Raw genomic sequence first — 23032 nt, 5'->3', positions numbered from 1 at the left:
TCTTATGAAGAACCACCCAAAGCTGATTCTTCAAAAAAGCGTTCTGCAAATCTCGGTGTATCTGGCACCAAGCCCCATCTTCAATGCCACGGTTCTTTCCAGAAACCAGAATTGAAGACTATGGGTGGTGTCCTCCCCGGCCGGGAGGCCTCAGCACGTTGGTGACAGGTTGGGCTTGTATTTGTGCAAATTGTCTTTCCCTTTCCCACTCCACTAGAATTGAATACTGCATTTTCTTTTTCATTCGTGCGGAATTTCCGGAGTTTTAAATAAGTTAGATTACTTCAGCTTGTGACAACATCTGGCCGCTTGGAGCCTGCCCTAGACCCGGTTTGTGCGGCCCAGGAGACCGAGAGATACCCAGAGAAAACAGATGAGAAGCGGGCCGGCGCAGAGCTTAAGGTGGCTACTGGCTGTCAATTCCCTTCCGGGGTGGAGGGCGGGTAGGGCTGACACCGCTGGGGTTCGTCCCGCCTCCACCCGGAAGTATTTTGACTAGGGCTCCGCCATCTCCCCGCCCATTGGCTTTTGCCCCAGTGAGGGGTGGGACTTCCTGTCTCGTGTAGCCAAGGTCCTCCAAAGTGAGCACCCGCACGGAGGAAGAGGATGTCCAGAGCTGTGGCGACGAGGCTGGCAGCAGATTAGGTGGGGCGTAGTGCATGGGTGCTCACCGACTTATTACTGCGGTTATCCTTACTGTCCTCCCACCGTGTTTCCGGGAGGCCTTGCAGCCCTGAGAACCCAAGTGTGTGTCTCTCCGCAGGTTCGGAGAAGGCCATGGAGGTGCGGCGGCCAGCGCCACAGAGTTTCCTCTGCAGGCAGCTGAGTCCTTTCCCTCGGGTTTTTGCTGCGGGAGCTGTGGCCGCCGATTCGGAGGCTCCCGCGGAGAATCAGAAGCTGTCTTCTAACGTCCCAAAGCCCGAGTACTCGGAATCCGGATGGGACCGCCTCCGGGACCTGTTTGTCAAAGAGTAAAAGTGCCTAGGGTCTGTGGGGAGGGGACTACGAAGAGGTGCCCCATCTTGGGGTGAAGGACCCCTGGATGTGGCTTATTTTTAAATAAGATTTGGCGTTGTAATATTTGTATCCCAGGCTTGTATCCTGACATTGTCATTTGGTAGTTGTGATGATTGACGGGGACAAATTTAATAATTCCATGTTCCAGCTCTTAGGGATATTTAGGGATTATAGTTTTAGTGTAATCCCCTGGCTTTACAAATTAGAAGAATTGGGCCGAACTAATTAGTGTCCAGACTGACCCTGGAATCCACATCTGCAAGATTCGGCTCCAGTATTCTTTTTCTTATTTCATTTTATCCCAAACTGATACTTTGTGGCCATAACCCCTGCTCCTCTCCAAAAAAGGAAGGTTGAAGAGATGCAAAGAGACCTGTAAAATTTTTATTCTGTCAAATAAGGAATATATAAAAAATAGTAGCAACTAATTTCTCATTTTATGAAAAAAGATACTAGCTGAATTAACAGATAAGGTTATTTCAGAATAAAGGATAACCCTTCACATTGAATTTACGGTAGTGGAAAAACTCAGGATACTTCATTCATTCATTCATTTCATCATTTATTCATTTATCAATTACTGGTGAAAATTTTGCCCTTTCATGGAGTGTATTACCATACTACAGTGTTATCCAGTGGTTAAATTAACTTTGAAGTTTTATGATGTTGCTGAGATTGTGAGATTGTTGACAGAATCGTATTTACTTGCTTTCTTGAGATTTCATCATCTTTTTTAAAAAAGATTTTATTTGTTTGAGAGAGCAAGTAAGAGCGCATGAGCCAGGGGGAGGGGCGGAAGGAGAGGGAGGAACAGGGAACCTAGCATGGGCCACCATCTGGGGATACTGACATCATAACCCAAGCCAAAAGCATATGCTTAACCCATCGAGCCACCCAGACACCCCTCATCTTCATTTTAAAGACAACAAGGCAGCCTTTCTCCTTCTTCCTTCTAATAGTTGAGATACATGTGGAAGATCCTATGTAGTGCATAATAGAAGAGGGTTCTTTTGACCAGCTTTATAAACCACAGAATGCTGAAGCTGAAATAAATTTGAAGGTAATGCAGTGTAATTTCCACGCTCCCCTCCATTGTAGATGAGCAAAATAAGGTTTATGGAGATTGTGATCTGGCTGCAGGTTACTTAACAGTGGGTGACAGAACCAGAACCACAACCATGTTACCATTTGTAGTTTAGGTCCTTTCCACCACTATGCTGTTTCTTAATTTTTCATTAGCTGTTTGGGCCAACCATAGGACTTAGAGCCTCTATTTCCATATCAGCAAAATGGGGATAAATATCATCCAGGTCATGGAATTTTTCAGGGAACAAAAAGGAGGCAAAGCATATACATCTGGCTTGTTAAGTTTTAAGCTCTTTTATATTTTCTCTTCTGACTTCTACCATATACCAGTTTTTAGGTAAATGTTTTTTATCTTATTCACTATAAAAGGTAAATACAGGGTTCAAATTACTGGAGTTTTTCCTATTGGCATAAGTAGAAGAATTATAGTTTTCTAAGAAATTAGATTTCTCTTGTAGATGCAGGAACTGTAAAGACTCATTGATTCTGATGTCAGAATTGTTGCTGACAAGGCACCTGGGCAGCTCAGTCAGTTAAGTGTCCAACTCTTGATTTTGGCTCAGGTCATGATCTCAGGCTTGTGGGAGCAAGACCCTGGGTCAGGTTCTGCACCCAATGAGGCATCTGCTTGAGATTCTTCCCCCCACCTTCTCCTCTCTCCACTTGTGCTCATGCACTTTCTCTCTTTCTCTCAATAAATAAATAAAATCCTTATTAAAGATTTCAAAAATGAAAACACTGATCTTTGGATCCAGCTTATAGATTCTTCCTGCTTCCAGAGATGTGGTTGAGTTTAATAGTCCTCTAATAAAAGCACCTTAGGGGGAAAAAAAAAAAAAAAAACCTGTTGGAATATAGTATGCACATAGAAAAATATACATAAGTATATTGATCAATGAATTTTCACAAACTTTATACCAATACTGAGAGACTGTTAGCAGCATTTCAGAAGCTCCCCTTGTGCCCCTTCTAGTCACTGTCTTTCCAAGAGTAATCAACTAATAGCCTAATTTCTAACAGCGTAGATTAAAATTGGCTGAGATTTGAGGTACTTATAATACAACCATGCTATTTAATTCATCGGAAGATTTAATTTATCAGAAGATTCTGCCCATGATGAAAGATGTGATGTTAGTATTGGGATAATCTTGAACTACTTTCGGAGAGCAGTATCCATAAATTGATCTCAAACAACATTGTCTTTCTGATGTCCTTCCTAGTGAACAACAGAGAACTTCAAAGGAACTTGAGAATATTTATAAGGCGGCACTTTCAGCAGGCATCATTGGCTGGGCATATGGGGGAATACCAGCTTTTATTCATGCTAAACAGCGGTATGTTGAGCAGAGCCAAGCAGAAATTTATCATAACCGGTTTGATGCTGTGGTAAGTACTGCTATTCTCAAAGTATTTGAGGGCACAGCAGTTTGCAATTTACTTTAAATTTACTCAGGTAGGTGGGTTGGGAGGGTTTACTATGTCAGAGTAGAGAAACAAAGTCTATACTTAATAACAGTGGAAGTCCTAATGCTAAAGTGCATACACATGGCTTGTCAGACCACAGTTCCTATCTTCAGAGGGATTACCACCATGGCTTTACTTCCTGAAATATATTTCTAATCCCTCGCTAAATCATCAAGGTTAGCTGTAGCATATTAGCCCCATTCACAGAGCCTCCATGAAGGACAGTAGTTCACACTAAAACAATAATTAGCATTTATAACTGCAGTGCTAATTCATTTGTTAGATCTGTATATCAGTTCTGCTGTATATATTAGTTTTTGTTGTATAAGTGAGGAAGTTACAGCTCTGAGGGTTGTTTTGAGGTTTTTTGAAATTATGTCAGACTTAGACAAGTTGCAAAAGTAGTACAAAGAATTCCTCTCTACCATTCACCCAAATTCTTCAAATGTTAACATTTTATCGCTTTATCATTCTCTATCATTCTCTGTATAATGCATACTGTTATTTATTTGTGACTGCTGGAGAGTAAGGTATAGTCATGATGAATACTTCAGCATATATTTCCCTGAAAACAAAGACATTTCTCTTATATAACTACAATATATTATCCAGATTAGGAAATTAACACTAATACAGTACTTTTATCTTATTTACAGACTTTATGTAAGTTTTGGTAGTCGGCCCACTAATATAATTTATTTGAAAAGTAAATAATTTTTTTTTTCAGTCCTGGATCAGATGTTGAATTTGCCTCTCATGCCTCTTTAGGCATGCCTCTAGAACAGTTTCTTTAACTTTCTTGATTGTGACATTTTTTAAGATTGTGGGCTATATGTTTAGTAGAATGTTTCTCAATTTGGATTTGTTTAGCGTTTTCCTCATGATTAGATTTCAGGTGTGAGTTTTATCAAGAACATCCTAGAATTGATGTTGTTTTTTCTTAGTACATTATATCAGGAGCACATAGTATCTTTTGTTTCTTTACTGATATATACTTTAGGCACTTGGTTGAGATGGTCTTTGCCAGTTTTATCCACTGTAAGATTACTTTTTTTTCCCCCTTGTAATTAGTAAGTTTCTTATGGGTACTTATAAGATATTTTGAGACTATGTAAATATCCTATTTTTCCACAAATTTCTGTGCTCTACTTTTAGCATTCAGTGATTACTCTTACCTGGAAGAGTTAGTACTGTGGTGGTTGTTATATGGTTATTTTCTAATTCCATCTTTCCTATATTTATTTTTTAATAGTCAGCTTTAAGGAAGAACTTTCCCTCCTCCTGTATTTGTTTCTTTATGATTTATTTGTATCAGTGTAGACTCATGGATTCTTACTTTAGTCTATAGGTTCATAATCCATTATTACCATTATTTATCGTGAAGCTCAAATTGACCTAGATTTGGACAGTTAGAGACCTTCAAACTAGCTCCTTTGTCTTTTTGATCTGTTCCCATCATTCTTTGAACATATGTTTACTTTTGAGCATAGCAGCATGTTGCTGGCTCACCTTTTGCTTTCCCAGCACCAGCTCCAGAATTAGTTATCACCAAAGCATTCTAGTTTCTTTTAGTGGAAAAATGGTATTTAAAAACTAAGATTTGATGCTGGGTACGCTCATTGCTTATAGAGTTATCATGGCTTTTGGACACTAAGTAGACAAAATTGGGAAATGTGTGTGTTCATCTGTACTTCTATACACATATTCATACACACTTTTATATTTATTTATTTATTTATCCGCCTATTAAAAGCCATGAGTTCAGAGGCACCTGGGTAGCTCAGTTAGTTGAGCATCTGGCTCTTGGTGTTTGCTTAGGCCATGATCTCGGGGTCGTGGGATTGGGGCCTGTGTTGGCCTCTGTGCTAGGCAGGGAGTCTGCTTGGGGATTCTCTTTCTCCTTCTCCCTCTGCCCTTCCCCCTGCTCACATGCTCTCTCTCTAAAATAAATGAATAAATCTTGGAAAAAAAAAAAAAAAACAAGACGACAGAAAACAAAACATAAAGCCATGAGTCCATCCATCCTGATACTCCAGAGAGTTTTGACTTGCCCAACATCATATAGTAGTTAAGGATCCACTTGGGAATTCTCTCAAAGTCTAGACCATATCCTTAGAATATTACACAAGACTTGCTCCATGGTGTGTGGAAAAACTGAAGCACCTGCCTGAAAAACATGTTGTAAAGATTAGATGAGGTAATACGTTAACGCAACTTTTACATAGAAAATATACGGTAAATATCTGTTCTCTTTACTTTCTCTGTTCCTTTCCTGCCTATCTATTTTACTATCGTCCTTTCCCTTTAATTTACCATTTAGTTGGTTGTGCTTTTTAATTTTATGGTTTCTTTTTCCCAAGATTTCCTGAATATAAAAAGCATGTCTTCCACTAGCTTTATATCTACCATGGCATTTACCATATAGATTGTCAATTTATGCCTCACTGTTAGATTACTTGCTTGACACTGGCAGTTCTTTTTTTTATTTTTTTTTGACACTGGTAATTCTTAGTGCCTTTTCCATTTCCTGATGGAATAGAATGGTGTGGGACTTTCACTCTAGCTTCACCACTTAAACAATGATATTTCTAGAGATTATAGGATGTCTCTGTTTAGGTTTCCCTGCCTAATCCATAGCCAACATCCCTCTGCCCCATTTTCAGAATAAAGAAGGTACCAGGGTGTTCTGGAGCCTCACAGCCTTTTTGTTACCTTTAGCAATCTGCACATCGTGCAGCCACACGAGGCTTCATCCGGTATGGCTGGCGCTGGAGCTGGAGAACTACAGTGTTTGTGACTATATTCAAGTAAGTGCTCTCTGAATCATGACAAAGGCTCTCGGTATTCTTTTAGGAGCACATCTTTTGAGCAAGTGGGATTTTTAAAAACTAAGTACCCACGTGAAAGTGATTGATAATACCCTTCACCTCAAGAACTTTTATCTTTCTGTGTAAAAGATTAGGCCAAATGTAGTTTTGCATCCATGGGTGGAAATCTACTATTATCCAAATAGGTACAAAGTTTCTAAGTAAGAGAAATTCTGCAAAACTCTTCTTTACATTTCTGTTTCTAAGTGAGTATTTTTTCCAGAAATTTGACTGTTCTTTGGCTCATTCTTCTGACCAGAAGGCGGATCACCTAGAAAATCCATAGGCATATTAGTAATCTGGAACATATTGACAGGGCCTAGACTAAGACCAGGAATTGACATAGTGGGCACTTTTTTAGTGAAAATTGTGGTCAAGAAGGTAAGGGTTATGGGTGCTTGGGTGGCTCAGTGGGTTAAGCCTCTGCCTTCAGCTCAGGTCATGATCTCGGGGTCCTGGGATCGAGCCCCACATTGGGCTCTCTGCTCAGCAAGGAGCCTGCTTCCCCCCACCCCCTGCCTGCCTCTCTGCCTACTTGTGATCTCTTTCTGTCAAATAAATAAATAAAATCTTAAAAAAAAAAAGTAAGTAAGTAAGGGGAATATACTTTAAATTTTATGTTTTCTTCCTTCTCCCTTCTTCCCAGCACAGTCAACACTGGTCTAAATGTATACCGAAATAAAAATGCCCTAAGCCATTTTGTCATTGCAGGAGGTAAGACATTTTTGTTCTTGTTTGTGTTTTTCAGTCTTCTCAAATATGGTCTGGAAAATATTTAAGGACTTATAAATAAGAGCTACTGAATTCTTTGGTTAGCTTCTTATCACATCTCATTCAACATTCTTGCAAAATATATGAAGGGTATTATGCTTGGCTCTGGTGTACTTGGTGAACAAAACAGAAAAAGTCTTTGCTTTCATGGAGTTTACCATCTAATGTGGTTGGGGAGATTGGTTGCTGTGATAAAAGGTAGCAAATAGGTGAAGCAGTGGGATGGTCAGGGTGATCAGAGAAGGTTTTTATGAGGAGGTGACATTGAAGCTGATGTGTGAAAAATGGAAAGAAGTAAGCCCTATAAAAAAGAGTAGCCTAGGCAAAGGGAACATTGAGGATGAAGGCACTAAGGCAAGAAAGGTTTCTCAAGAGCAGGATAATACCACCGGAACATAGTGAGTGAGGGACAGAGTGGCTTTGAGATAAGATTGGTTAAGTGAAGTAGAAAGGGATCAGATTTTTCATGTAAGAGCTTGGATTTTATTTTAAAGCTCTATGCCTCTGGTAAATATGAACTCTTTAAAATGAACGTTAAAAAAATATTGAAATGTTATTTCCAGAAATGCGAATAAAGTGCCATATACACTCAAGCACTAACTAACTCGTGTACATTCTCTCACATACAAAAACATACATATAGTGTACATAACATTTAAAAAATGTTTAATTTGGAATTAATTTCAAGCTTACAGAGAGTTTTAAAAATAAAAGTAATACAAGGAACACCATATAGCCTTTATATATGGAGGCCCAACTGTTGTTAACATTTTAGCCCATTTGCTTTATCACTTGTGCTCTTTATGGGGTGCATGCTCTCCTTGTGTTTATACATACACATACATGTATTCTGTATATATGTATATACACACAGGCAAACACACATACACATAATTTGAGCTTAACAGTTGAGTGGAAACATTTTAAAATACAAAACTAGAAATAGGCATTAATAGCATGGAAGCAGCTCAAACTTTCCCTTTTTTTAACTTGCAGCCATTTTTCCATGGGTACTGTGTAGACTCAAATGCCTGTATCCAGACCAAACTGTTTTCCTCCTCCAGCTTCCATACTTGTCCCTTCTGTTATGTTCTCTATCTTCTACCCTGTTAAATTAAAAAACAAACAAAAACCACAACAACAGCAACAAAGCTAAGCAATGATATGCATCTGCCCTTTATCCCTCGCTTTCCAAAGTTCTAGTTCTATCATTTATATTCCTTTAATATATATGGACCCTCAGCTCCTCTTTTTTCCCACTGCTTCTGTCTGGTCTTCCCTGTTTCTAGTCTTCATGTGCTCCACTTCCAGTGTTGCCATTTTTGAAATATGAATATGATTGTAACACTTCTTTGCTTGAGTTTCTTCCATAGTTTCCCATCATTTTAATGTTGATTCTTCGTCTGGCCCGCATATATTGCTCTTGCTCCACCCTGATTTCCCAAACCCAGCATAGTCTTGCTTTACATGTATTGGTTCATCTTCTTGAACCTGTCTTCCCAGTCCCACAGACAATTTTGTTCAGCTTTTATTGGACCTACTTTTGACACTCATCTGTCATCTTCAGCTTCCCTAGAGGTCCTTTCTAGCCCCTATTTTCTTATCTTTGGCTCTTTTTAGGTGTCTTTCCCCTGTGTTCCCATAATTTACTGTAAATACTTTAATTGAAGCACTTATAACATGTTACAGCTGTTGTTTTGCTTCTCTGCTAGATGACTTACTTGATCAGAGAAAGTCTTTGCCTTTTTCACAACTCTCTGATGCAGAGTACAGTAGAAAGATGTTTCTTGAATGTAAATTGAGTGTAAAAATAAGTAAAAATAGTCCTGCATCAGGCTCCTTGCTAAGCAAGAAGCCTGCTACTCCCTCTACCGCTGCTCCCCCTGCTTGTGCTCACTCGCTCTCTCTCTGACAAATAAATAAATAAAATCTTTTTAAAAATTAGTAAAAATAATAAGAATAGAAAAACACATTTAATACAATAGAAGTTTTTATCTCATACCAGCAACCAACATTGAACTTAATGGTGTAGCATAAAGTAATTTCCCCTGAAGTCAGAATCAGGTCAAGGATATCTCCTCTCATTATTATTATTTGGCATTCAATCTGGACATTTATAAATGTATATTTGACATCTGGAATGGCTGAGTGAGAAGCTTGGCAAATCCTCTCTACAAAAAGCAATAATAGAATTGGACAGAATTATCAAAAACAACCATTTAAAGATGCTTGAAGTTGACCACAAGGACCCAACTGATCAGTAAGCATTTATCCAAGAATTTATACTGAGTCTCATTAAGAACATAGAGAGTCTGTGCCCCCTAACCCACAGCTCCATGCTGCAGAAATTTCACAAGGATAGGTTGGAGAATCAGCTTTTGCTGCTTAAGGTGGCTGGGTTTATTTGGAGCAGAGATCAGAAAATTCCAAGGGTATTGCTGAAAATAATTGCAACAGGGAAGGATAATGTCACACACCTAACCTGAGGTTTTGTTACTATTTGAGGTGAGGAATAGCCTGGCAGAGGAGATGGAATCTTAACAGGGATATCTAGGGAACAAGACAGCCCAAGAAGTCTTTAATATCCCACTTATTCCTAGCACTTGGAAAGTTGCACACATGTGTAAGTATTTATGCAAATTCAGGAGAGACTGGTAAGGGTTCTAGTAAGCTGCTTATCTTTAGCTCATTGTAATGGTTAATTGTGGACACCAAAAGAAAAAGCCAGAAAAGATTATAAACTTTGAATGCATTCTTCAACCACAGATACATTGGCAAGGGATGGAAACCTTACTCACTTGAGATGTTTAAGCATAACCTCTGATGACTCATTGGATGACTGCTTAAGCCATTATGATGCCTAGGAAGCCAGGCATAAAGATAAAAATTAAAGAAAGGCATTAGTGGCTGTAGTCTGCAGAAAAAAAGACTCCATAGAATTGGTCCAGGCAAGTTGTTACATAAACAAAGAATTATAGCCATCCCCTGAAAGGATGTCCTAACTCTAGAGATGCTGTAATTTATTACCTAAAATATGCAGTTTTCAACAAAAACAAAAAAATTGGAAGACACGCAAAGATGGGATTTAAAAAAAAGCAGTCTTTGGGACTGTCTCTGACAGGACCCATCTGTTGAACATAGCAGGCAAAAGGCTTCATACCATTTTTTTTTTTTTTTTTAAAGATTTTATTTATTTATTTGACAGAGAGAAATCACAAGTAAGCAGAGAGGCAGGCAGAGAGAGGAGGAAGCAGGCTCCCCGCTGAGCAGAGAGCCCGATGCGGGACTCGATCCCAGGACCCTGAGATCATGACCTGAGCCGAAGGCAGCGGCTTTACCCACTGAGCCACCCAGGCGCCCCCTTCATACCATTTTAAAGAAATAAAAGTTTGATGACAGTGACTTATCAAATAGAGTATGTCAGTAAAGTCAAATTATAAAAAAGAATCAAGTAAAAATTCTGGAGTTGATAAATATAACAATAGAAATTAAAAGTTCACTGGAGAGGAGGAGTTCAACATTATATTTGAAGTAGCAGAAAAGAATTGGTGAACCTGAAGATAATATCAATATAGATTGTCTCTTGTGAAGGACAGAATTTTTTTAAAGGTTTTATTTGAGAGAGAGAGTAAGCCTATGAGTGGTGAGTAGGGCCAGAGGGAGAGGGAGAAGCAGACTCCCTGCTGACCAGGGAGCCCAACGCTGGACTTGATCCCAGGACCCTAAGATCATGACCTGAACCAAAGGCAGATGATTATCTGACTGAGCCACTCAGGTGCCCGTGAAGGACAGAATTTTTTTAAATGAAGAGAAGTGAACTGAGCCTCAGCAATCTATAGGACACCATCAAATACCAACAGGTTGCTAGGAATGCTAGATGGAGAGAAAAGAGAGAAAGGGGCAGAAAAAAGTATTTTAAGAAATAAGACTACAAACTTGCCAAATTTGTTGAAAAACATTAATTCATTCATCAAAGAGGCTCAACAAACTGTAAGATAAATAAACATGAAGAGAGTCACACCTAGACATGTAATAATTGTACTATTGAAAGAGAAAAATCTTAAAAGCCACAAGAAAAAACCAACTCATACAAGGAATGCCCCAATAAGATTAACAGCCAGTTGCTCATCAGAATGATGGAAGCCAGAAGGCAGTAGAATGGCATTCAAAGGCCTGAAAAGAGTAAGTTGTCAACCAAGAATTCTATATCTAGCAAACCGTTCTTCAAAATTGAAGGCAAAAATGAAGAGGTTGGCAGATAAACAAAGAAAGAAAATTTATTGTTAGCAGAACTGCCTTACATAATTCTATAGAAATTCTTCAGGCTAAAAGGAAGGGATATCAGATGGTAACTTCAATCTACATGAAGCATTAAAGAGCATTGGTCAAGATAATTGTATAAGTAATTATTAAAGGTTATATAAATATATATTTTCTTTTAACTGATATAAAAGATAATGCATAAATAATAATATATAAAGTAATAAAATCGAAGTATTAGATATATAGCGTGTTTAAAACTGAATATGACATTAATAGCACAAATGAGAGGGAAGGAATGGAAATATGTTGGGACATATTTCCAACAGGAGATGTTACGAAGTAGTAACTTGACAGGAAGAAATGAAAAGTACTAGAAATGGTTAATATGTAGGTTAATAGAAAAGAAGTCATAAACCTATTTTTTTCTTTCTTAACGTTTTCCCTTCTTTAAAGTATATATGATTGTGTAAAATAATAACATTGTATTGTTGTGTTTTAACATATATACATAATGTAAGTGACAATAATAGCACAAAAATGGAAGAGGAGTGGAGCTGTATTGGAACAGTCTTTGTACATGTTACTGGACTAAAACAGTTACTGATCTGAAGTAGATTGTGATAAATTAAGAAGCGTAGGGTAATCCATAAAACAAGTAATAAGAAAGTAACTTTTTTTTTTTTTTTTTTTAAAGATTTTATTTATTTATTTGACAGAGAGAAATCACAAGTAGATGGATAGGCAGGCAGAGAGAGAGAGAGAGAGGGAAGCAGGCTCCCTGCCCCGCTGAGCAGAGAGCCCGATGCGGGACTCGATCCCAGGACCCCGAGATCATGACCTGAGCCGAAGGCAGCGGCTTAACCCACTGAGCCACCCAGGCGCCCAGAAAGTAACTTTTTAAAGTAATAACAAGATCAAAAAGAAATAAGATATATAGAAAACAGATAGTAAGATGGCAGGCCTAAACCCAGCTATATCAGTAATAACATTAAATATGAGTAGATTAAACACTGCAGTCAATAGGCAGAAATTGTCTGACTTCATTAAAAAAAGATCAACTGTATGCTGTCTACAGGAGACATATTTTAGTTCAAGGAAACAAGTAAGTTGAAAGTAAAATGATGGAAAAAAATAAACTATGCAAGTAGTAGGGAAAAGAGCTTGAGTGGCTCTTCCAGTATCAGACAAGATAGACTTTAATATAAAAATGCTAGCAACAAAGAGAAGGATATTTTATAATGTTAAGAGAACCAATTAATCAAGAAAATACAACATTTATAAACATAAATGCATCTAGCACAGAGCTTTTACATACATGAAACAAACACTAAATTGAGAGGAGAAATAGCCAACTCAGTAATAGTTGTTAGAGGCTTTAATATGCCACTTTTCGTAATGGATAGGACAACTAGAAGAAATATCAGCAAGGATATAGAATATTTGAACAACACTATCAACCTGTATGAACCAACATCTATAGAACAGTCTACCCAACAATAGCAGAATACACATTCCTTTCAAGTGCGCATGGGATAATCTTCAGGCTAGACTGTATATAAGGCCTCAAAACAAGTCTTAATAAATTTAAAGTACTGAAATCATACAAAATATTTTCTCTGACTTCAGTGGAATTAAACTGAAAAAAGATGGGGGAATCCACAAGTATTTGGAAATTAAACAACATATTTATAAATAACTTATAGACCACAAAGAATCACAAGATAAATTAGAAATATTTTGAGTTAAATGAAAATGAAAACATATGTCAAAATTTCTAAGATGCACCCAAATAAGTATTTGGTAGGAAATTTATAGTTATAAACATCTACATTATAAAAGAAGATCTCAGATGAACGATCTAAGCTTCTGCCTTTAAAAACTAGAAAATGAGAAGCAAAATAAACCCAAAGTAGGCAGACAGAAGGAAATTAGAATTAAAGCAAAATTTATTGAAATTGAAAGAAAAAGAAAAAAATGGGTGGAACCAAAAGTTAACTTTTTTGAAAAGATAACAAAATAGACACCCTTTAGCAAGACTGACCAAGAAGAAAAAACAAAAGACACTAATTACCAAGACTTACTCAAGAAGAAATAGAAAATCTGGATAGCCCATAGTAAGTTAATAAACTAAATTATTAACATTTTTTTCACAAAGAAAAGCCCAGGACCAGATGTCTTCAACGGGTATTTGGGAAATTTCCTTCACAAACTCTTCCAGAAGATAGAAGAAGAAAGAACACTTTCAAACTCATTCTGTTAGACTAGTATTATCCTTATACCAAAGCCAGATGAAAACAACAGATCACTATCATTCAAGAGTATATACGCAGGAGTACCTGGCTGGCTCAGTTGGCAGAGTGTGTGACTCTTGATCTCAGGGTTGTGGGTTCAAGCCGTATGTTGGGTATAGAGCTTACTTAAAAAAAAAAAAAAAAAAAGTATACACACAAAAATCCTTAACAAAATACTAGTAAACCAAATCCAGCAACAAATAAGGATGATTATATCTTGACCAAGTGAGTTTATCCAAAGAATTTAAGGTTAGCTTAGAAAAATCATTTGACAAAAATCCAACATTCAGAATTAAAAACTCTCAACGAACTAGGAATAAAAGGGAAGGTCATCTATGAAAAAACCTGCAGCAAATGTCATGTTTAAGACTAAATGATTTTCCCCTAAGACTAGGAATACAGCACAGATTAAAAAATTAAATTACACTTGTAATTTAGGTACTTGAGAAAAATACAGTCCTATTCAGCATTATACTGAAGACTTTAACCAGTGCATTCAGGTAAGAAAAAGAAACAAAGCACCAAGAATGAGAAAAACGAAGTAAATTGTCTTTATTCATAGAAAACATAGTTATGTATAATAAAGAGTCCAACTCCATTTTTGGTGTATGGCTCATTACTCCCTCCCCACCTTTAATACAGTTTTAGGTTCATAGTAAAATTGGACAGAAGATACAAAGATTTTGCATATACTCCCTCCCCCACTTACATGTAGCCTCCCCAACTATGAACATTTCACACCAGAGTGGGATATTAGTTACAATTGAAGGACCTACAGTGATGGATCATTATCACCTCAAGTCCATAATTTCCTTTAGGATTCACTCTTGGTGTACATCCTATGGGTTTGGACAAATATATCCATCATCATAAAGACCATTTTCATTGCCCTAAAATTCTGCTCTACCTGTGCATCCCACTTACCAACCTCTGATAACCTCTGATATTTTTTTTACTGTTTACAGTTTTGCATTTTCCAGAATGTTATATAACACTGTATAGCTTTTTCAGATTGACTTCTTTCACTTAATAATATACATTCAAGTTTCCTCCAGTGTCTTTTCATTAGTTGATAGCTTATTTCTTTTTAGCGCTTTGTCTGAATGCCAGTTTATGCATTACCTACTATTACCTATGCAGCTGAAGGCCATCTTGGTTGCTACCAAGTATTGTTGATTATGAGCAAAGCTGCTATATATAAATGTCTGTGTATATATTTTGGTGTGAACATAAATTTGCAGCTCCTTTGTTTAAATACCAGAGAGCATGATTGCTGAACCGTATGGTAAGAAACTGTCAGACTGTCTTCAAAAGTGGCTATACCATTTTTGGGTTACAACCAGCAGTGAATGAGTTTCTTTTGCTCCACATCCTTGCCACCATTTAGTTTTGTCAGTGTCCTAGATTTTGGCTGTTCTAACAGGTTTTTTAAAAAGTATATTATTTTTTAAAAATGTTTCATCTGGGAAAAAAAAAGATCAAATTTATTACTACCTCTGGGTAATAGAATTAAAGATAATTTTCATTCTTGTTAATTTTAAAACATAGAAAATTAAAAAATGATAAATAGTTCTTAAATAAGAGAAATAGGTCTCAGATTTTTTAAAAAAACAATGTTACTACCTGAGATGGCATTAGTTGTATTGTACCTAGTGAGGGAGGAAAATGAATGACATCATAGAGCATTCCTGTGGGAAGGAAAGAGGACCTCTACACTGACCACCAGGTGGCACTGTAGGCTAAATGCCCGCCTGTAGGCCTGCCTGAGGAGTGTAGCCCTGAAGAAAGGGGTGAGGCTGTGGTGGTGGGGGGAGGTATAAACTGCAGGGGTTTTTATTTGGGGAAAGCTTTTCTTGAAGAAGGAAGAAATGGAAGAGGTGGAAGTGAAGAAATTACAGATTCTTAAGAGGAGGTGGGCAAACATTGAAGAGAATGAGGAGATTGGACCCTAGAACAGATGGAGAAAGTAGGTTTATAAAAGGAATGTTTTCCTTTGAACCTGCAGTGTGGAAGAGATCATGGTGGTATATTCATGTTGGGTTCAGAAAACTTACGTAGGGGTTTATGTCACTTTTATAGAAGGAAAACTTAAAAGATAGATTCTAGTGTTTAAAGAAAATTTAATATCAGGGCTTTTTCTGTTTGTTTGCTTTAAAATAGCTGTCACAGGAGGTCTTTTTAGAATAAACCTGGGCCTGCAGGGTCTGGTGGCTGGTGGCATAATTGGAGCCTTGCTGGGGTAAGTGTTAACATAATTTCATTCTAAATTAACACAACATTAATGCCTTACCTGTTAAAATCTCACTCATTTCTAGGTCTTCAGTCTTGTGTTGGCAGTGGCTTTGACTGTTAAATTCAAATTCTACTCTATATGGTTGATTTTACTTACAGTTGTCACTGAGTAAAAACTGTTTATATATCACTGACACCTGAACTTATTTGTAATTTGAACAATGGTATTTGCAAGGAGCAGGAAAAAGGAATAAGAAACAATTAGCAAGCATGTTCTTAAAAAAAAAAAAAAAAGTTTTGTTTGGGTTTTGTTTGTTTAGTTTAATAAATTTTAAAAACTTTCTTCTTCAGCTTTTTACTTTGAAACATTTTGAACCTATAGAAAAGTTGAATGAGTTAGTACATTGAACACCCATATTTTTGTCACTTACATTCACTGGTTGTTAACATTTGCTGTATTCATTTTATATCTCTCTGTATATGTGTGTAATGTGTGTACAGTTCTTTTTCTTTCTCTTTTTTTCTTTTTGGTTGTCTTTGGAGACCTCATAATTCCTCATCTCTGAATATATCAGCATGTATCTCCCAAGATGAAATGATGAATATTTGCCAGTGATAATATCACAGTATAATCATCACAATAAATAATTTAGCATTGACTCAATGTAGCTATCTAAGATAGGGTCCATAGTAAAAAAATTTTTAATTATTAGAATAATTTTTTTAAACCCAGGATACAATTGTATATCATTTTTATGGTTTTGATTTCTTTATTTAAAAAAGAAAAGATTTATTTCTTAGAGAGTGCATACAAGCAGGAGGGGCAGAGGAAGAGGAAGAATGAAACTGAAGCAGATTCCACACGAGCACGGAGCCTGATATGGGGCTCAGGCACAGGACCCTGAGATCACAACCTGAGCTGAAACCAAGAATCTAAGGTTTAACTGACTGCCATATAGGCACCCCTTGATTCCTTTAAACTAGAACAGTTCCACTGCCTTCCCCCCCCCCCCCGAAAATTTCTCAGTTTTTTTTGATTATCCCCTCAGGATTAGATTTAGGTTAAATATTTTCATCAGGAACACAATATAGGTGAAGTTGTTTCCTTTTCCATGTATCATATCAAGAGACATTGTATCAGTGATTATAAATGAAATTAATTTTAATGACTTGGTACAGTAGTTTTCCACTCCTGGGTGACAGATTACCACAAACTTTAGCAACTTGAAACACTACCTGTTTATCACATCACAGTTCTGTAGGTCAGAAGTCTGACCTACAGACTCAGATGGGCTCAGATGGGCTCTCTCTGTTCACGGTTTACAAGGACAAAAATCAGTGTTGGTCAGTCAGGCTCTTATTGGAGGCTCTGGGGAAGAATCTGTTCCTAAACCATTCAGGTTGTGGACAGGATCCTTGTGGCTGTAGGCCTGAAGTCATTGTTCCCTGGCTGGTTGTCAGCCAGGCACCACTGTTCTAGAGACATCCCATTCCTTCTCATGGTGACCCCCTCCATGTTCAAACCAGCAACCAGCATGTTGAATCCTTCTCATGCTTTGAATCTCTCTGACTTCTACTCTGCCACCAAGGAAAACTCTGCTTTTAAAGGGTTTATCCAGATAATTTACTTTTTGATTGACTCAGATTCAACTGATAATTAACCTTAATTATATCTGTAAAATTTTCCCTTGTAATATAATCATGGGTATAATATATTTATAGTTGAGGGATTAAGGCAGGACAGTTTGGGGGGCCATTTTAGAATTCTGCCTACCACATTTGGTATCTACTAAATTCCTCCACTCTAAGGGTATCTTTTTCCCATTGTGATTAACAAATAATCTGTAGGATAAGATTGAATAGCCTGTTCTCCAGCTATCTTTTTTCTTGTGGTTTTAATGATCTATTATAACTGTTGGTGTCATCAGTTATTACACAGATGGTTGCAAAATGATTTGTTCTGTCTTTTCTTTGTTTTTGTTAGTTGGCATTTACTTGAATAGAAGAGTACTCCCTTTCCCTCCACCTATGCCCTCCCTTTTCCTATCCCCTTTTTAGGAGGAAGTAACACTGTAGATTCATGCATTCTTTTTTAAAATTCTTTTTAAAAATTCAGCATGTCATAATCCATTGCTGACATGTTTATTATATTGTGTTTTTTTGTTTGCTTTTTTAACAAACTCAACCCCCAATGTGGGGCTCGAACTCAGGACCCCAAGATCAAGAGTCACATGCTCCAGTGACTGAGCCAGCGAGGCACGCCTTGTTATGTTGTTAATATACCAGCTTAGTTTGAAAGGAAAAATTGTTGAAATTAGAAGCCAAAATAATTTCTTTTTCTTTGTCATTAAAAACACATAACATAAATTTTATCATCTTAACCATTTTAAGTGTACAGTTTAGTGGCGTTAGGTATATTCACACTTTGTACAAATGATCTCTAGAACTTTTTCACTTGCAAAACTGAAAACTCTTTACCCTTTAAACATTAAATCTCCCCTCCCCTTGTCTCCCAGCCTTTGGCAACCACCTTTCTACTTTGTTTCTATGATTTTGACTACTTTAAATACTTCATATTAATGGAATCATATAATATTTGTCCTTTTATAACTGGCTTATTTCACTTAGCATAACATCCTCAAGGTTGATCCATGTAGCGTGTGACAGGATCTTCTTTTTAAAGCCTGCATAGTGCTCCATTGTTTAGACCACATTTTCTTTATCTGTTTGTCAGTGGACATATGCATTTAGCAAAAATACCTTTTTGAATGAGCTTACTTACATTGCAGTCTGTGGAAATTTAAGTTATATCAGAGACAAAAACTCCTTCTCCTCAAGAATACAAGAACCAAACCCTCTTCTGTTATTGTAATAAGTGTTATCTATATCAGTTTCTTGATAGTAACTATTGACATTATAGGTGAGACTGTTGTGCCAGACTTCTGAATTTGAGAATGTTTTGGGGTTCCACCTCCAGAAGCTAGTAGTATCCTTCCTCCAACCAAAATGCCCTCCACAGTTCCTGCCTCCTACTAGGTTCGGTACCATTCCTGGTGTTGATTTCACTTCTGAGAAATCTTCGGTATAAATCTCCTTACTAGAACTGTCATAACTATATATTTTCCCAGTTTATCATTCATGATAAAACACAGAGCCAACTTACAGGCCTGTTGTTTTTATACCAGTTAATTGTAGGATGTTGCAGTGATTGTTTTTCTCTACCGTTTAGAAGAGGAGGAAGGAAATTGCCTTAATAATTTTCTCTTCATTCGACAAGGACACTTTGTCAGAGTTCCTATACCTGTCAGAGGAGAAGTGGCTCAGTCAGTGTTGCTCATGCCTTAGCAAACCTTCCCATGGTGTGTGGGCTAATGGCTCCTTTGTCCAAAGCTTTCTCTACTTCCCTCTCAGCACTCCTGTAGGAAGTCTATTGATGGCATTTCAGAAGTTCCATGGTGAGACTGTCCAAGAGAGAACACAGAAGGATCGTAAGGCACTCCATGAGCTGAAGCTGGAAGAGAGGTAAGGAGCATGTGAAGATGAGGGTATCTGACTTTCTTAGCCAGCCTGATGCTCTCTCAACCCAGCTCCTCTAAACTGCCTCTCAACACAGAGATGAGTTTCTGGGGCACCTGGCTGGCTCAGTCAGAGAAGCACTCTTAATCTCAGGGTTGTGAGTTCAGGTCCCATGTTGGGTGTAGAGATTACTTAGAAAAATAAATAAATAAAACTCAAAGAAGTGTTTCATTTTCTTCAACTTGTACACTATCTGATTTTTAAATCTTTTTATTAAAAGAATAGAAAACTGAAAGACACTAATTTTATTTTTAATCTGATGAGGGACATTCTTTAGATTTATTTATTTGTTTATTTATTTATTTAAAGATTTTATTTATTTGACAGAGAGAGAGAGATCACAAGTAGGCAGAGAGGCAGACAGAGAGAGGAGGAAGCAGGCTCCCCGCTAAGCAGAGAGCCCGATGTGGGACTCGATCCCACGACCCGGAGATCATGACCTGAGCCGAAGGCAGAGGCTCAACCCACTGAGCCACCCAGGTGCCCTAGATATATTTATTTTTAAGTTAAGATATTTCAAACCTCACTTGGTTGCATATTTTTTTTTCTTTTTCTATATTCTTGACTGCATGGGAAATTACTTAAAGGAAATGGACAGCAATGAGTGAATTTCACTTGGCATTATTTAAAAGGTTATATCCCACGTTACATGTGCATCTGTGAACAATACAGAGCATGTTAGGTGTCTACATTCAAAGATTCCACTTCTTGCTGTGGATGCACATGAATTAGGTAGTTAAAGTGGCTGTTAGTGGACGGGATGCCACTGAAGAGGAGGAAAACTTTGACCTGTGCCATCTAGTCACTCCCTGGGGTCCAGTTATCAGACTGAGAGTAGACTTTGTGCTGATTTTTTGTAAGATGACCGTAACAGGCTGCTACCTAGGACTCCTGGTACGAAGGATTCTTGTGGCTTGGCTTCCTGTGTACTGATGAAAGCTGCTGCTGTTTTGGTAGTTAAATAGATAAAGTCTTTTTTTTTTTTTTAAATCATATTTTTACTTGAAGCTTCCATTTGTGCTAAACACACATATGCACATGGAAATTCTTTTTTTTTTTTTTTTTTTTTTTTTTTTAAAGATTTTATTTATTTATTTGAGAGAGAGACAGTGAGAGAGAGCATGAGCGAGGAGAAGGTCAGAGGGAGAAGCAGACTCCCCGTGGAGCTGGGAGCCTGATGCGGGACTCGATCCCGGGACTCCGGGATCATGACCTGAGCCGAAAGCAGTTGTCCAACCAACTGAGCCACCCAGGCGTCCCGAGCACATGGAAATTCTTAATATCTCTAGATCAGTTGTTCAGGGACTTAGGTTCTATACGAGAACCTAAGCAGCACTGAAACCTTGAAAACACACCTTAAATCCCAACTAGGCTATTGATTAATTCTATGACCTTGGCTATTTTACTTAACTTCAAGCCCTCTTGTTTTCTCAGCCATTCTGAGGGCAGAATCACACCACAATGCTCAATATATATTTGTTTCATGCACTCCTCTTCTCCAGATTATTAAGAGGGTAGGTGGGATATGTAGTTATCTAAGTTGTAGGATAAAGCACTTAAAATTCTAAGTGCCAGCATAAAATGTGATGTGGAGAATTAAAAGCATGAAAGCATTAGTTTATTTCTAGGTCTTTAGGTGTTGTAAGAAACTTTTTTGTTGTTGTTTTGTTTTAAAGAAAAGGAAGCTTTGAGAAAGGAGTTGGAAAAGTAAGGAAAGTATATTGGTATTTGAATTTGATACAGAAAGTTGGAAAAGTATTAACGTTTTGAAAAATATGAACAGATAATAATTGTATCCCAATAAAAAAAAGGAAACCAGAAAAATAACTAGAAAAGTTGATCAGTTATTTAGAGATGGAAAAAATCTCAAGAATGGCTAAAAACAATAAACTGAATTGAATTATAGTAATGAAAGATACTTTAGAAGGAAAAAGGGTCAAAAACTTACAGGATATTTATATGTCTACGATATATATGTGGTATTACTGAGGAGGTAATTTAATATGTAGGTTTTTTAAAAAAGATTTTTGACACAGAGAGAGAGAACACAAGTAGGGGGAGCAGCAGGGAGAGGGAGAAGCAGGCTCCCCACTGAGCAGGAAGGCTGATGTGGGACTCAATCCCAGGACCTTGGGATCATGACCTGAGCTGAAGGCAGGTCAACTGAGCCACTTAGGCACCCTAATTCAATACATAGTTAAAGAACTTACTATATGCCTGCTTCTTAGCTTGAAAATAATTACAGAAAGGTCAAACAGAGGGAGAATATAAAAAATTGCCTTAGTGAGTGGAAAATGTAGAAAACTAGCTATGGAGATCTAGAAGAAGTGGTCAAACCTTGTAATAAAGAGTTGGGGAAAAAGTCATGGATGACCTTGATAATCACTTAAAGAAAGGAAGAAGCTAATACTAGATTTAGAAAAAGAACTGATGTATTATTTGGAAATTGGATTTTAACTCTTTGTAAATATATGTCTATAGTGTTGTCCCATCTGACTTTTCCATATTGAAATTGTTACAGCCTTTGTGCAGTTCCTTTAACATCTGAAACAGAGAGGTGATGGAGTGGCAGGGGGCCTCACATCAGCTCCGCCCGCCCCTTGCCCTGCCTCTGGCCCTGAGGGCAAGAGGGCAGCCAGTTTTCAAGGCTCACACTTGAGCTGGGGGTGCTTTAGTTCTTGCATGATATCCCTGCAGGAACTCTGGAATATTTTAGGAATCAAAGCTGCTGCTGCCACAGCAGTGTCCATTTTGGTGATGTGATAATAGTAGTCAGCCTGTGAGTGGAACAGATTAGGAGAGCATAGGAAGTAGTTGTTTTTGATGTACAAAGAGTAATGTTTGCTCATAAGGCACAAGGGAGAATGGATAAATACTATCTTTTAAAAAAAATCTAAGAACTAAAAAACAAAGCAGTACATGATATATTCTTTTCATTCTTTTATTACAGCAAAGCCAGACTACAATTTACTGAGCTCCTCCCTGAAGAAATTGAAAGTAGGTTACAGAAAAATCAATCCAAAGATGACGTCCAGAAAATTGAAGCACTGCTAAATCTTCCTAGAAACCCTTCGTCAACAAATAAACAAGACAAAGACTGAAAATGTTCTGGACTTGACTTTCATTGATGAATTGAAAGGATCTATGTCCATTGAATGCCAATGGCTAGGCTTCTCCTTGGTCAGCCTGCTAACAGATGTAAATGTTGGCTTCTCTAGTGGCAATGACTTGCTCTTACCTTTTTTTAACCAAGAATTATGCTATTGTTTTTTTTTTTTTTTTAAGATTTTATTTATTTATTTGACAGACAAAGATCACAAGTAGGCAGAGAGACAGGTAGAGAGAGAGCAGGGAAGCAGGCTCCCCATCGAGCAGAGAGCCTGAATGCGGGGCTCAATCCCAGGACCCTGGGATCATGACCTGAGCTGAAGGCAGAGGCTTTAACCCACTGAGCCATCCAGGCGC

The 23032-nt window shown here is 37.6% G+C and overlaps 1 protein-coding gene and 1 long non-coding RNA gene across 2 annotated transcripts; both read left to right on the top strand.

The window, feature by feature from the left end:
* Positions 1-549: 549 nt before the first annotated feature.
* Positions 550-22671, top strand: TIMMDC1 (translocase of inner mitochondrial membrane domain containing 1). Its single transcript, XM_059163995.1, has 8 exons — positions 550-645; positions 764-971; positions 3324-3489; positions 6286-6374; positions 7081-7148; positions 15920-15998; positions 19403-19513; positions 22518-22671. Exons 2-8 carry the CDS (start codon positions 778-780, stop codon positions 22666-22668), a joined length of 858 nt encoding a protein of 285 aa, XP_059019978.1. The 5' UTR covers positions 550-645; positions 764-777; the 3' UTR covers positions 22669-22671.
* On the top strand, positions 10574-13768 carry LOC131825091 (uncharacterized). Its single transcript, XR_009351122.1, has 2 exons — positions 10574-12123; positions 12347-13768. It is a non-coding gene; the product is annotated as an uncharacterized LOC131825091 (long non-coding RNA).
* Positions 22672-23032: the final 361 nt, after the last annotated feature.

Source organism: Mustela lutreola, chromosome 2, assembly GCF_030435805.1.
Source record: "Mustela lutreola isolate mMusLut2 chromosome 2, mMusLut2.pri, whole genome shotgun sequence".
Taxonomy (NCBI): domain Eukaryota; kingdom Metazoa; phylum Chordata; class Mammalia; order Carnivora; family Mustelidae; genus Mustela; species Mustela lutreola.
The sequence above is the reverse complement of the archived record's forward strand: the minus strand, read 5'-3'. Positions and strand labels throughout refer to the sequence as shown.